Source organism: Dasypus novemcinctus, chromosome 2 (genome assembly GCF_030445035.2).
Source record: "Dasypus novemcinctus isolate mDasNov1 chromosome 2, mDasNov1.1.hap2, whole genome shotgun sequence".
Lineage (NCBI taxonomy): Eukaryota > Metazoa > Chordata > Mammalia > Cingulata > Dasypodidae > Dasypus > Dasypus novemcinctus.
This window is the reverse complement of record NC_080674.1, coordinates 160,731,332-160,746,944: the sequence shown is the minus strand read 5'-3', so window position 1 is coordinate 160,746,944 and position 15,613 is coordinate 160,731,332. Positions and strand designations below refer to the sequence as shown.

The 15,613-nt window shown below is 51.6% G+C and overlaps 1 protein-coding gene across 7 annotated transcripts in view; it reads left to right on the top strand.

Annotated features, from left to right (window-relative positions):
- TNIP1 (TNFAIP3 interacting protein 1) overlaps positions 1–15,613 on the top strand; it is a 53,862-nt gene that overhangs the window by 7,449 nt on the left and 30,800 nt on the right. For 3 of the 7 annotated variants that reach the window (XM_058281047.2, XM_071210793.1, XM_058281045.2), the window contains exon 2: positions 14,434–14,605. The exons of the other annotated variants lie outside the window; for them this stretch is intronic. In XM_058281047.2, coding sequence (XP_058137030.1) covers positions 14,470–14,605 — 136 coding nt within the window. In that variant the 5' untranslated portion in view covers positions 14,434–14,469. The remainder of the gene's footprint in view (positions 1–14,433; positions 14,606–15,613) is intronic. 7 annotated transcript variants of the gene reach the window in all.

Here is a 15,613-nt window from a genome sequence, read left to right as displayed (position 1 = left end):
CTAGGCTATGTCCTGGGGAAATAATGTCATCAGTGGCTGACCATGCATGGAAGCACTTGATCATGCCACTCCGGAAGCTGTAACTGTGAGTGTCCTGTGTTCTCCTTAGGTATATGATTATGTTATGTCCTCTACCTTGGGTGTCCGTGGGTGTCCCGTGGCACTCGTACTGAGGGTTGATGCCTGCCCTGGATGTCCTTGGGGCCCCAGGAACCCATGGTCTGACTCATGTCCTTACCCCAGTGCTGCCTGGCACTTGGGGCCTGGACCAAAGTCCTGAGTTGGACCCAATTAGAGCGGCACAGCACCGTAGGAGGTTGTCTACCTCCTCTCTGACATGCTGGCTTACCCCTGCACTTGCTGTGATTTTGCCTTGCCAGCCTCCTTTTCCCCTCCTCATGCAATGCCTGTTCCTGCCTTTTGTTTGTTTGTTTGTTTTTAAAGATTTAGTTTTATTTATTTTTCTCCCCTTCCCCCCTCCCCCTTCCACTCCCCCCTCTCCCCCCTTTCCCCCCCAGTCCCCCTTTCCCCCCCAGTCCCCCTCTCCCCACCCTCCTCCCCCTTCTCCCCTTCCCCTTCTCCCTCCCCCAGTTGTCTGTTCTCTGTCCATTTGCTGCGTGTTTTTCTTTTTGTCCGCTTCAGTTGTTGTCAGCAGCATGGGAATCTGTTTCTTTTTGTTGCGTCATCTTGCTGTGTCAGGTCTCCGTGTGTGCGGTGCCGTTCCTGGGCAGGCTACACTTTCTTTCGCGCTGGGCGGCTCTCCTTATGGGGCGCAGTCCTCGCACATGGGGCTCCCCTATGCGGGGGCACCCCTGCATGGCAGGGCACTCCTTGCCCTGATCACCACTGCACATGGGTCAGCTCCACACGGGTCAAGGAGGCCGGGGTTTGAACCATGGACCTCCCATGTGGTAGACTGACGCCCTATCCATGGGGCCAAGTCTGCTTCCCTGTTTTTGCCTTAAGACCTTTGTCCTAGCACGCTGTTCCCTCTGCTCAACACACCTTTCTCCAGCTCTTTCCATGGCTGATTCCTCCTTATCTGTCAAGTCTCATCCCAAATGACACCTCCACTGAGGGACCTCTTTCCTAACCCTCCTACACAAAGTAGCCCCCTTTTTCATTTTTCGTCACGTTGCTGTTGTTTTTTTTTTTTCCATAGCATTTATTATGCTCTGAAATAATCTTTATTTGTGAGTGATAAAGTATATCTAAAGAACTTAGGGTCTGGCATATAGTTGTCATTTTTTAAAAATTATTTTTATTTTTTTTTATTTTAGTGGTTTCCAACCTTGTTTATTATTTTTTTTTGTTCTTTTTCCCCAAATTCTACTCAATTTATTCATTTTTAAAAAAATATTACATTAAAAAAATATGAGGTCCCCATTCGCCCCCTCCCCACCACTCCCCCCACAGTTACACTCTCCCCCATCATCATGTCACATCCATTGCATCTGGTGAGTACATCTCTGGGCATCGCTGCACCCCATGGCCTGTGATTCACACCATAGCCCACACTCTCCTACGTTCCATCCAGTGGGCCATGGGAGGACATACAATGTCCGGCAGTTGTCCCTGGAGCACCACCCAGGACAACTCCAAGTCCCGAAAATGCCTCCACATCTCATCTCTTCCTCCCATTCCCCATACCCCGCAGCCACCATGGCCACTTTTTCCACACCAGTGCCACATTTTCTCGATCATTAACCACAATAGTTCATGAATAGAATATCATTAAGTCCACTCTAATCCTTACTGTATTCCTCCTTCCTGTGGACCTTGGCTTGGTTGTGTCCATTCCACATCTATGTCAAGAGGGGGCTTAGATTCCACATGGATACTGGATGCAATCCTCCTGCTTTCAGTTGTAGGCACTCTAGGCTCCATGGTGTGGTGGTTGACCTTCTTCACCTCCATGTTAGCTGAGTAGGGTAAGTCCCATAAATCAGAGTGTAGGAGCTGAAGTCTAGTGAGGCTCAGGGCCTGGCTATCATATTGTCAGTCCAGAGATTCAAATCCCCTAGATATATCTTAAACCCCAGCACCAACTACAGTTCCAGTAAAGTAGCATGAAAGGCTTGTGAAAAGAGATCACATCTGAGTCCAGCTCCATCACGCAGAAACATCAGCTCCAAAGAAGGGCCAACTGACATGGCAGTGAACCCCATCTGCCATGACCATAGAACCTGTGGGTCTCTTTAGCCCTCAAAAGGACCAGTACCTGGGGTTGTATCTACTTTATCTGTCTCTGAGACTCTGCTCAGGTGTGCATAAGGGCAATCCTTCTGACAACCTCCAGACTCCTTTTTAGAGATTCATAGCCATATAAACTCATTTGTCCTTTCCATTTCCCCCTTACTTTAGGTCAAACAGCATTTTGAACTCCTGTTATTATATGTAGACAGGGGTATTCTGCTGGTCTGCGTTGAACCTTTAATTCAAGGTCATTTTCTAGTTACGTCATCAGCTGGTACTTGGTAGTGATCCCTCAGTGCCAGGGAGACTCATCCCCGGGTAACATGTCCCACGCGGGGGGAAAGCATTGCATTTACATCCTGAGTAGTTGTCATTTTTAATGTTTGTTTATTGTCTTTCTCTTTTCCTAAAATGTCAGCGTGAGAGCAGAGTTCTCTTTAGTCTTCCCATATGTATGCCTGATACTGGAGAAGAGTTTCTGGAGTCAGGCTCCCCCAGGTTTGTTGAATGAATGAGTAGAGTAGAAGAAACTAGAATAATGGTACATTTCACAGAGGAGGAAACTGAATCCTAGAGATGGGAAGGGACGAGAACTGGCCCTGCTCTTCCAGATGTGGATCTTAATCCCCCTCTCACAGTACATAAACCTTTCCTGAAGGCTCACGGTGCTCTGCAGTGTGTGTGTGATGCACAGGGCACACCGGGAACCGACTCTATCCTCAGGGCACTTGTAGTCTAGTGGGAGACTGTGGGAGGCATTGGGTGCCCAGCCAGTGCCCCAGGAGTCCGACCCTGAGCCCCAGGAGTTCAACCAGCACTAACTATGACAGGAGTGTTGAGTGATTGGAGGCTGGCAAGGCCACACCAGGTGTGGGGTGTGGGGTGGGGCTTCTGGAAAACCCTAGAAAGATAATGAGGGGCAAAGCAGGACCTGGCCCACTTCTGGAACTTGAGGGTGAAGCTCTGCTTGGTTGAGGGGAGCTGACCAGCTGAGCTGGTGAAGACCCTGGAAGGTCTTGAATACCAGGCGCAGAAGTGTCATCTTCTCCCTGTGGGCAGCATTGGGAATTGGTTAAAGCAGTGGTTCTCAAACTTAAGCATACATCAGAATCATCTGGGGATTTCGTTAAACAGAGCTTGCTGGGCTGCACCCCAGAGCCTCTGATCCGTGGGCCGGGTGATGCTGAAGTTCCTGGTCCAGGGTGCCCTTTGGGAACCACTGGTGTGGAGCATGCACCTTCATGTTTCACAGACCTGGTGGGCACTGCCTGTGCCACTCTCAGAGTGGGGCCAATTAATGAGGCACTCGGCTCAGGGCTGATACATGGTAAGTGCTCAGTAAATACAAGCTACTCTCTTGTTAATGGCGGTCATAAGGATCTCACAAGGTTTTCAGTAGGAGAGGATGCGGTTTTCTCTGTTTCTGGATAACTTTTCTTCTATCACCCCCACCTGTGTCCTCTTTGGATGGGTCACCCTTTGCTTTGTCTCAAACATCTTTCAGTCCCTGTTTGGAATAATGGACTTTCAGGTGTGGGAGGGACTCAGGACATCTGTCCCTAATCCTGTCAACAGCACCCCAGCAGGCACTTATCCAGCCTCTGCCTGCACCTACCCCCTCTCTAGCTCTTAGCCCCTTCCAGTGTCACAGACATCTTTCTTTTGTGGTCTCACCTGGGTACAGGCCCCTCCCTCCTTACCTCTTCCTTTTTCCCCCTCACTGCTCACTCCAGGTTCCTCCCCCTGACCATGCTGGGGGCGGAAGGAGAAAAGGGAGGGTGGTAGTGTGGGGCAGTACTGACCATCAGAAGACCCAGGTTTGAATCCCTGTCTCACTACCTTCCGTGTGACCTTGGGCACATCTCCCCCCTTTGCAGGGCTTTGGTTTCCCGCTGCAACCTGAAGGGATTGTGCTGCCTCAGGCCTTCTCCAGCTCTAAAAGCTCCAACTCAGTGACTGGGTCACCTTCTCTGGCCTCAGCAGTTCCCGAGCTCTTCATGCTGCGTCCACCCTCTTGGCTTCTCCCTGTGGCACCCTTTTGTTTTGTGCCCACGGTGCCTGCCCCAACTTTCTCTGTACCTCTTTGTAGGGGACAAGCTGGGGACCTTTTAGAGAGTTGCTGAGGAAGGTACTGAAAGCAGGAAGCAGCTGCCCTTGTTCTGTGGGGGAGCCCAGTGTCCCAACCCCCAGTCAGGCCTTGGCAGCCCCCATGGCCAGTTGCAGGAAATTCTTGCTGTTTTTCCCCATGACTGGCCCAAGATAGTCACTCTCGATGGGAATGGATGACTGGCCTGAGGAGCAGCTGGCCCTTTGTCTGAGCTCTGTCCCCCTCTCAGGCCTGAAATCTTCTCTCCCCCGAGGCTTCTCCTTGAGAGGCAGGGGCCTCGTGCCTTTGTGCACCTGTGGTGGACAAACGCGAGCCCATACCGGGCAGCCCAGGCATCTGTGTGCACATGCCAGGTGTGTGTGTGTGCTGGGGGAGTCCTCTCACCATGGAGTCATGCTCAGAGGCCAGAGCTGGTTTTTATAGGGTAGGCATGGGGGTGGCCCACGAGCCAGGGGCCTTCAGTTTGTCTCCACCCACTTGGGAGGGTGCTTGCTCTGCTTTCCGCTGGCCCTCAGACCACTTGCCTGCCTTGCCTTTCTCACAGCCAGCCCTGGGCCCTTCACACGCCTCTTCTGCCCCTGCAGGTACTAGCCCAGCCCATCCCAACCCCTGAGAAAATAAGGGGGTATGGGCAGAGGGCAGGCAACACTGACTTTCAGGAAATACTAAGGAATCATTCAGATATGGAAGATAACATGCACATGTCTGGGTACCCACCTATCCGGTTTAAGAAATTACACATTTTTCTATACACTTGAAATTTCCACCTCATCACCCCTTCCTTCCCCTCCAGAAGGAGAGTGGTCTGAATACGGTATTCATTATTCTCTCGATTTCTTTATAGTTTTAAAAATAAATGTGTGCATCCCTAAACAACATCTAGTATTGTTTTGTATGTTTTTGACATGTTATTTAGATGCTCTCATACTGTCTGTGGTCCTCAGCAACTTGTGTATTTTGCTTAATATTTTATTTGTGAGATTCTTCCATATTTATACCTCTAGCTGGGTACATTCATTTCTCAAGGCCTTAAAGGATTCCCTGATAGGAAATTGCCACAATGTATTTATTCATTTTCCTCTTCATTTAGGTCAGTTCCAGACTTTTTCTGGCATCACTGGCTTTTTTTTGTTTGTTTCTCTTCCCTCCCCCTCTCCCTGCCCCAGTTGTCTGTTCTCTGTGTCCATTTGCTGCATGTTCTTCTTTTGTCCACTTCTGTTTTTGTCAGTGGCACAGGAATCTTATGTCTCTTTTCGTTGCGTCATCTTGTGTCAGCTCTCCTTGTGTGCAGCACCATTCCTGGGCAGGCTACGCTTTCTTTTGCGCTGGGCGGCTCTCCTTACGGGTCACACTCCTTGCGCTTGGGGCTCCCCTACACAGGGGCACCCCTGCATGGCACAGCACTCCTTGCGCGCATCAGCACTGCGTGTGAGCCAGTTCCACATGGGTCAAGGAGGCCCGGGGTTTGAACTGCAGACCACCCATGTGGTAGACAGACACCCTATGCACTGGGCCAAGTCCACTTCCCATCATTGGCTTTTATGAGTTGTCTCACAACCTGTCCTGCCCTGCCCTTCCTAGCTCTGTAGTAGCCATTCTCTCTGCTGTTGTGGGAGCACTTTAAAGTTTACGGCAGGTCCTATGGCCCCTAGTTGGTCTTCACAACATTTCCATGGGTAGAAGCAAGAAAAGTGAGACCTGAAGAGGCAGTGGAGCCAGAATTTAAATCCATTAGCGTCTTTTCCACCAAATTTGGTGTAAGGGGAGTTCTCAAAATTCGGCATCTTCCCCCTTGGAGGATGTAGTTACAAGGTTCTGTAAACCCTGTATTGGATAAACCAACTCAGAGCATATTGGGGAGTATGGAAGACAGAAGGACAGGCAAGTCCCCCTGTCCCTTTTATCCCAAGGTTGGAGCTGGTACCAGTCATCCCCGAGCTGACAGTTGAAGCTGCTCCTTCTGGGTTAGGTAAGGTCCCAGCTGCTGGGAGAGAAGTCAAACTTTTAAGCATGGTCTATGTTCTACCTCTGGACCCCAGGAACTGAGCGGAGGTGTGCATGGGTCAAAGGAAAGTGGGTGGGGGTCGCTGGGGCTGCTTGTGAGCTCTTCTTTGGGAGTTGTTGGCAGGGAGTATGGGAATGGGACTAGTGCTGTGACCACCAGATTTGGGTTCCTGTGTCTTTCGGGAACTGCGTGGGGTTGAGCCGAGCTCTGCTCCTCTCTGGACCTGGCTTTCTCATTAGTGAAGCAGGGGTAATGCTGGATACAGGGACCACAGGGGCATGGTGTGGGAGCGCCTGCTTGGTACTTGTTTACCAAGGCACTTCTCTTTGTCACCTTAAGGCCAGGTCTGTCCTTTCTGTAGTCAGATTCTTCCTGGCAGGTTTCACGTTGAAACGATCCTCTCTCCATCTGCCAAATTCCTTAACTAGAAAATTTGCCCCTGGACTTATTTTTATCAAATCTTTTTAACCTCAACCATTCCCCACAAAGCAGGCACCTAACAAGGAGATTCTCACCCACCACCCACAGTTCTCTAGCCGCATTTGGTGCCATCCTGTTTTGTCCTTCCTACAGTTCTGACCTTGTCAGGTTTTTTTGTTTTGTTTTGTTTTGTTTCTTGGAATCTCCCTTTTAAGAACATGTACTCACTGGGAATCTCATGGCTCCTCTCAGACTGGATAAGCACAGGACTGAATTGCCCTGTGCTGCCTTCCAGCCGGAGGTTCTTAGCCCTGGTGACTGCCGCTGATTGGGGGCATACTGGGACCTGGTATGGGACAAAGTCAGAGGCTCACAAAGGTGGAACTCGGCGCCTGGGGGCAGGCTCCCCATAGTCCAGCCGGAAGTGGTTTCCTGGCCAGGAGCACTAGCCCCCTGCCGCCCAGGGCAGCGCAGGGCACTGGGAAGAGCACCAGGGTTGGAGTCTCACAGGATTAGTCGTCTGCCACTGACCAGCCGCACGACCTTAGGTGAGGGACTTACCCTCCCAGTCTGTCTTCTCACCTGAAAAACAGGAGTAATGTTATCTAGCCCAGAGACTCAGTCTTCTCTCTGGAAAGCGGGGATAATCCCTTTCATCTCAGTGTGGCAAGCATGCAGCGTGGTGCCTGGCGTGTGCTAGCACTTAACAGCCGTTGGCCCCTCTCCAGCTTCAGCAGGAGGCTCCCCGGTCCTCTTTTCTAACAGCAGTTTTAGCCAGCAGATAGCCTGGTCTACCTGCTATGAAACTGGGGCCAGATGCTGAGTAGGTGGTGTGTGGGCCTTGGAGGCAGTGGGGCTCTCTGAAGGGGAATGGGGAGGCAGGGCACAGGGGAGACGTGCACCATGTTTGAGGAACATGGAGTCCACAGGCTCGATGGGAACCTGGTGTGTGTCAGGGAGGAGGGAGGACTGGACGAAGGGCCATGGGCATCAGCTGCTCTTGTCAGTGCTCAAGATGGCTCTGGTAGGAGGACTGATGGGTTAGGGAAATCTACCTGGGGGTTAGGGTAGATTGCAGTCAGAAGGTTACAGAATGGGGCAGATGTGGCTCAATTAATTGGGCTCCCACCTACCACGTGGGAGGTCCCTGGTTCGATTCCTGGTGCCTCCTAAAGAAGACGAGCAAGACAGTGAACTGATGTGACGGGCAGGCATGGCAAGCTGATGCAACATGCTGACTCAACAAGTTGAGGCAACAAAGAGAAATAAAGAGGAAAGACACTGAGAGATACACCAAAGCAGGGAGCTGAAGTGGCTCAAGTGATTGAGTGCCTCTCTCCCACATAGGAGGTCCCAGATTTGGTTCCCTGGTACCTTCTAAAAAGAAGACAAGCATACAGCAGATGGACACAGAGATTAAATGAGGGGTGGTGGTGGAAATAAATAAATACAAAAAAAAAAAAAAGGTTACAGAATAGGGTGATGATAAATTTCAAATTCTGGAATGCTAGAAGTAGAACAAACCCAAACAGAGCCTAGAACTTGTCCAGCCTCCCTCCTGTGTTATTTTGTTAATAATGTTCAATCCCCTTATTTTAGGAAACTGAGGCCCAGTGAGGGAAGGTGTTTGCTTTAGTATACCTTGTGGGCTAGAGCTAAGACTAAAACCCATGATTTCTGAGTTCAAGTTCTTTATGCTAAACCCTACCCCTGCAGCCTCTTTATTGATGGAATTGATTGTAAAAACCAAGTTCGCCCTTGCCTAAAGCAGATGGCTATATCCTATAGCAGATGGCTATATCACTTTTTTTTCAAGAGGGCATGGTCTGGTCTTTGACAAATGGACCTGGGTTGACAGCTTCCCCAACCTTGAAATAGGTGGGGAGGACTGGATACCATCCTAAACCTTGAATGTGGACTGGTTTTTGCTCTAGCTTGCAAGGTGTTTTCATGATATCTTGCTTGCTCTCATCCCTGGGTGGAATTACCAGATACTACTATTTGCAATTGAGGAAAATGCAGCCCAGGAGATGCCCAGGGTTTCGTGAGTGGGGTATGTTGGCCCATGGGCTTTCTCTAGCTCCATCTTCACTAGCTATGGGTGTTGTACTCAGGGGCCTTGTGTAACTGGGGCCAGCAGTCAAATGGTTATTTGCAGAAATTAAATAGAAGTCACAGCCTAATTTAACGAACCAATTGAGGAAACCAGAATACTCTGTTAAAAGGGGAAATATGTACAGGAAATGCCCTGGCCCTTAAATCAGCTGGGCACAGTTGTAGGCTACCTCAGCTTTTTATTATGCACCTATTATGTGCCAAGGATTGTGTTAGGTATACTGTACACTCACTATTATCTTAGAAATTTTAGTATAAAACCAGTAGGTGTTTCTTATTAAATAAATCAAACAACATGCAAGTAGAAAGTAAGAACTCCTTCCAACTATACATATTTCATTTAATTTCTCTACCCTTACCCCGGCTTTATCAGGTTGGTTCTCTTATTACTACTGTTTTATAAATGAGGCAACTGAGGCTCAGAAAAGGTTAATGGCTGCCTGGCATCACACAGCCTGCAGCGGGGCACTGAGCTGGGACTCTGGCAAAGCAAGTGCAAGGGGGGCCCAGGGCACAACATTTTAGGAGGTGTATGCACCCACGGCCCCTTGCTTGCCTCACCGCAGTCCCCACCCTTTCTGGACCCTTTTACCTGACTCCAACGCCATATTCTCTCCAGTGTGCTGGGCTCCCTCTCACTCCCTGACTTCCTGCTAGTCCCCAAGGCTCGAGCCTCCCTTGAACTTTAGGTCAGCTCTTTGACATCACCCAGTTTCTATCTAGTCCTGCTCCAAGTTGTCCACCTGAGGAAACTGAGGTGCAGAGGCTGGGCCAGGCTCTCCCACGGCCATACAGTGAGCAGCAGAATGGACACGGGGCAGGCCCCTCCCTCCTTCTGTCTGAGCTCTTTCCTGGAGAGCCTTTCTCTTCACGCCTCCGCCACCCCATCACCAGCATCCCTGCAGCCTCTGCCTCTACCTGGGAGGGAGACGTTGGCCGCGGGCCTCCTGCCTCCCAGCACCAGGGCTCTGTTCTGCTTTTCCTTCTGGGGCAGGGAGAACTTTACTTTCTCCAGGGCCAGAGGGTGCAGCAGGCCCCAGGATGCAGCCGGAGACCAGCAGCGTTCAGTTGGGCTGATGAGGTGTCCAACTGGGGCCTCGGTTTCCTCATCTGTCAAATAGGCCATCAGCCCTGCCTCCTTCACTGGGCTCTTGTGGCAACCAGATGGAAGAACGATGCTTAGGAAACTGCTAAGACTTTTTGCATTTATATTAGTGGCTGTGTGCTTTAATCGCAGTTTGTTAGGAGCTTGAGAGCGTCCCCGCGCCCCAACACTTGGCTGACGCCAACAGTCTCAGACCAGATGAAGCCTTTCAGTGTGAAAGCTGAGTTTTAAGTCTCATTCGGAATCTAGCCTTTTTCAATCCTACTCTTCTCCACTGAGGCTGCTAACTGGGCCACGCTCCTGTTTCCCTCACACCCACTTAGCTGCTCTCCAGTCACGCCACCGCTGCCACTCCTGTCTTGGGGCTGGTGCTCCTTCAGGTTCAACAGCGTCACTCCCGTCTTTGTGCTCTGTGGTCGCTGCCTGACCTGCCATCTGGCTGGGCCCCTTTCTGACCCTAACCTGGCCTTTTTGGTTCCATTGGCAGCCCCTGGTCCCCACTGGGTGGCCTGTGGGAGGCTCCTCTGACTCAGCCGAGATCTTGTTTTGGAAGAAGCCTGAGCCCGCTGCCTCTGCACCACTGGCCGCTTCTGTTTTGGGCAAGGTGGGTGGTGGGGGCTGTTATCCCACAGCTGGCGGTGAGTGTGTTACCTGCTGCTTTGCGCTTCTGGAGCCAGCCCAGGAGATGTGGGGCGAGGAGCCAGGCTCCGCAGGGAGATGGCCTGAGGTCCATCTGTTTTCCAGTGGGAGTGCAGAGCAGGAACAGGAGGGGAGTGTGGGGGGAGAGAAAGCAGGCAACCTCTGGTCCCAGCTCCATTCTGGCTTTGTGTGTGCCTCGGCCTGACTCCCTGCCCTGTGCATGCCACGAGGGAGAGTCAGACGGGCTAATACCCAAGGACTCCTGGACTCTGACCTCCAGATGCTGCGCCGTGAGAAGGGGTCGGATCAGCGCCTCCTTTACCCTCTTCCACACGGAAGCAGAGAGAGGGCAGGTTTGTTAGTAACTCTTGTGGTATGTCATGTAGGAGAAACGTGCTCTCAGCCTGGTAGGCAGGAGACCTGATTCTATTTCTATGTGTTTCTGGGCAAGTCTCTCCCCGGCTTGGTCATGTGGGATTGGCCCCGTTGCCCTCGGAGATTCCCTTTCCGCTCTGTCATCCTGGAGAGGTGGTACAAACCACTCTGGGAGTAGAGGGTTCCTGACTGCCCTTCAGTCATCCTGGAATTGCCCCTGACTGACTGAGTATGAGGTCAGTGGGACATGGAAATTCCCCGTTTCTCTCTTTGTGTTTCTTTCCTGCAGGAGTCCAGGCCCTCCCTTGGGTAGCACTTCCCATTCCAGAGAGGGTTTTCTCACAGTAAGCTGTTCTAGGTGTCCCCTGACCACTGCCTGGCAGCATGCACCCCCCACCCCAGCGCTGCCCACCGAGGCTGGAGTAAGGCAAGAACAGCCCTGTCTGTCCCTTTTTTCTGCTTCTGTTAACCCCCTTCCCTGTTGGCTCCCCAGTGCTGAGACAAATGGGCATGACACGGTTTGAAGGATGCAGAGATGGAGGTTTCGGTTCCTGTGTCCTGCGTCCTCCTCTGTGGCTTGGCCTTACCTCTGAGCATCCGAGACAGCATAGCTCTGTCAGCTGATTCTAGAAGTAGACGGTCGTCCAGTGGTCGGCGGCTCGGGGCGTGTTCTGTGGGATGTTTGAACCTGGCCTCTCAGAAGGCAGGGGCATCGCTGAGGGCTCCTCTGTTCCTTTGAGTCTTTCTGGTCTGAGTTAGAGGTTTATTGAGGCCCTGCTCTGGGCTGATCTCTGAGAGTACTCTGGGAAAAGGTTCCTGCTTTTGTGGACCTCCTAAACTAGTGGGCACGCTAGACACGAAGCGAAAACATGACACAGGCCATCAGGTAGCGCCAGCCGTGAGCTCTGTTGAGGGGACTGTGAGTTTGGAGCCGTGAAGGGGAACCAGAACAGCTGCCACCACTCCGTCTGTAAGGCTGGTCACCAGCCTCTTCCTCCGTCTCTCTGGGGGTCACATCTGTCCAGCCTTCAAGGATGGCTCACCTTCCAGTCCCTGACCTGTGCTGGTGACAGGAACAGAGATGAATAACGCATGCCCCTGCCCTCAAGTCCTCAGCTGGGCAAATGCTCATCCCAGGCAGCTGCATTCTGAGCTGGTGGCAGGGGCTTTGATGGAGGGGCACGGGAAGACAAAGGGGAGCTGAGGGAGGCCCACAGGTCAGCCACTGTTTTTGAGCACCTTCCCACATGCCAGACATGGTACTAAGTGTGTCACCTGTGCTCTGTTTTAATTCAGTGAACACGTGAGTGCTTTATTGCCCCGCTGTATAACACTGACCTTTCAAGATAAAAACAAGTCACCACGAAGCTGAGCTCTGAGTCTTGTGCTGGGTGTGTGGGCAGCTGTCCTTTGGTCCCATAGGGCCCAGTGGGTCATGGGTGCCTCCCACAGTGTGTGTTCATCTCGTTTGCTAGTCTGTGGGGGAGGGGTCCACACTCACCAGGACTTTGTTCTTCTTTCTGGCCCATGTCATCCCATTGTGATGCAGACCCTCATCAAAATCCTTGCCCTTTCTTGTGTTTCAGGGCAAGGAATCTGCACCGAGGTTATGCTGTCGCCTGGCATTAACCCTGCAAGTAGACTCGCACTCACTCCGCCCCCTTGGTCTTTTGTGGGGATGACTTGGATGTGCAAGTGTAACAGGGGCTTAAGGCTCAGCTTCTTAGGAGGGCAGAGCTGGGTTTAAATCTTGACTCTCACTTACTGCTAAGTAGTCGTGACTGAGTTACTAAATCTCTCTGAGCCTCAGTTTCCTCCTGTAGAAAGTGGGGATATTAGTATGTGTCTTAGGGTTGTTGTGCAGCTTCCCCAAGTTGATGTATCTGAGGCGTTAAGTGAGGTGTACCTGACAAATAGATGATTAGTGAGTGGTGGCTGTTATTATTAATCTGTTTTCACAGCAAGCACTGTGTGTGTTTGAAAGGGCCTTTGAGGATTCCTGACTGAAATAGTTTTTGCCTTGAGGGTGGTGGTCTTGGGGGGGAGATTTTGGGGCCCCAGGTCCTTTTGAGGTTCTTGGTAGAGGTCTTTGGTGCTCTTTCATGTTGGTGAAATTGGCTGTAGGACTGGAACCTGGGTCCTTTTTTTCAGTCTCAGGGTCTTTGCACTTCCTGTTCTTTCTGCCTGGAATATTCTTCCCCTAACATCCGCACAGCTGGCTCCTTTAGCTCCAAGTGCTTGTCAAAATCGCTCCTCTCAGCCAGGCCTTCCCTGACAGCTCTCTAGGAAATTAAAGTCCCTCCTCTGCCTAATGTTCCTCCATAGACTTTTTCACACCTAAGAAAACTCTTTCTCCCCCACCCCCATCTCTCACTCTGCCGCTCTCTCTCTCTCTCTCTCTGTGTCTAGCTCTATTTCTCTACCATCAGCCTCCACCCGCTATAATGTAAGTTCCTGGAGGGATTTTTGTGTTTTGTTTGCTGAAACCCCCTTACCTAGACCAACAGCCAGCAGAGTAGCTACTCAGTAAATGATTGTTGAATGAGTGAATGAATGAGTGAATGAACAGAAAGAGAGTTTCTCTACTGGATCACGGAAGGACTAGGATTCTGAAATCACTCTGGAGGGTCGTTTCAAATGGAATGGAACAGGTGAAACTAAAAGGGTTAAAATAGAAGACCTGCTGCACAAGTAGGCAGTGGTTTGATGGAAAGGTCATCTCATTAGAACTGACTGGAATAGACTCTGTGTGAGCCGACACTGAGGGAGGGGGTGGCCATGTCAGTTCTTACGTTAGATATTAGTCAAGGTTTTCTTTTTCCTTTCTTTTCTTTTCTTAGAAGATAACATCAATATACACGGCACTATTCTTTTCTTCCCCACGCCACTGGATTGACTTGTTCATCCCTTGGGGGAAACACTTTGCTTTTGAGATGATTGATTTCGTTTATGACTTCCATTTTGCAGATGGGGAGACTGAGTCCTTTGCGAGGGGAAGGGACTGCCCCAGGCCCCACAGTGCATTGATGGCGGGGCCATTCACTCATTCGCTACGTGTTTTTTGGACATCAGCCTCATAGCAGTACTTTGCTGGGCACTGGGGGTGCAGTGATGAGCCAGGCAGACAGACTCCCTGTTCTCCTGGACCCCCATACAGGACCTGAATTCAGACCCTTTTACTCCAGGTCCAGAGCTCTTTCTTGTACCCCACATTGTGCCCCACAGTTGACAGCTGTCCCTGGGGAGCCAGCACTGAGGTGAGGCTGGCCCTAAAAGCTGCTGCCCTCTTAGATTGCATTAATAGAGTATCCAGAACAGAGGAGACGACTGTCCTCTGCTGTCCTGTGGGCAGACCAGCCCTGGAGTGCTATGTTCATACTGGGTTGTGGGGACTGTGGTCCAGGACCTTGACGTGAGAGGATGCCCCGGTAGCCTGGCCAGCCCGCTGATATACCGCTGTCGTCCTTACAGCCAGGCGGGCACCACGGCAGGGGTTGAGCCACCCCCATGGAAGGGAGAGGACCGTACCGGATCTACGACCCTGGGGGCAGCCCGCCTCCCGGAGAGGCTTCAGCAGCTTTTGAGCGCCTAGTGGAGGAGAACTCCCGGCTGAAGGAAAAAATGCAAGGGATAAAGATGTTAGGTAAAGCGGACGCTGCCCCCTCCCTACGAGCCCCTCTCCCTGTGGCCCCACAGTGGGGAATGCAGCTGGCAGACGCCTCCCTGTGAGTCATCCCCTGTCCCTCCTGGCCCTGTGTTGGCTGCATCTTTATTCACCTTCTGTAGGATGGTGACCTTCTTCCCAGCCCTGATTACCCACCACCCCACAACCGTGATGACAGGACCCAGGGTGCCTGCAGAGACTGAGGGCGTGGCGTGGAAGAGGGGCCCTGTTTGAGGACTTGGCACCAGAATGGTCTCATCTTCCAGAGGCCTGGGAATGGGGAGAGCTGGTGTCACCAGGGGAACCCAGGCACAGGACCTCAGATGACAGAGTTAGCAAAGCAGGGAACAGAGCTTGACTTGAAGCAAGGTGGGAACAGGGACCTCAGTTTCTCCTGGCTTTTGCTCAAAATGCCCCTCACCTACCTCCACGTGACCAAGTCTCTCCCATCCATTAGTTCCCAGCTCAGATGCCATTTCTCCTTCACGCAAGGCCCTCACGGATTCACCTGTGTAGAAGGGATCTCTCCCTCCTTCACACTACTAAAACTCTTCCTTTACCTTGCTACCACCTTCTCTGGTCTCAGACTTTGGGCCAGTGATAGTTCGCTGATTTACAAAATGCTTTTTCCTTGCTTGGCAGAAGCTTGCCTGGGATGGCAGATTGGGGAGGGAGTGGTGGAGTTTCCCCTTCTCCACTTGTTGGAGAAAGAAAGTGGAAGCCTAGAAAGGTTGAAACGACTTCTCCTCAGGAGGTTGGCATTATCCAGGGTCTCTGCCTTCCAGGCCCCTGACTGAGGGGGCTTGGGCTGTGGGTGGTCCCCAGATGCCATGGTAGTAGGCCCAAGAGAGCCCCTGAATTTCTGTGGAGTCTCTTGGCTGGGTGTGAAGGGGGTTAAGGCAGGAGGAGGGTGCCCGGAGTCAGGAGTTTTCCTCAACTTGGTGGCACTCCTGTTTTTCCCAGCACTGGGCCTTCTCCCAGCTAGCT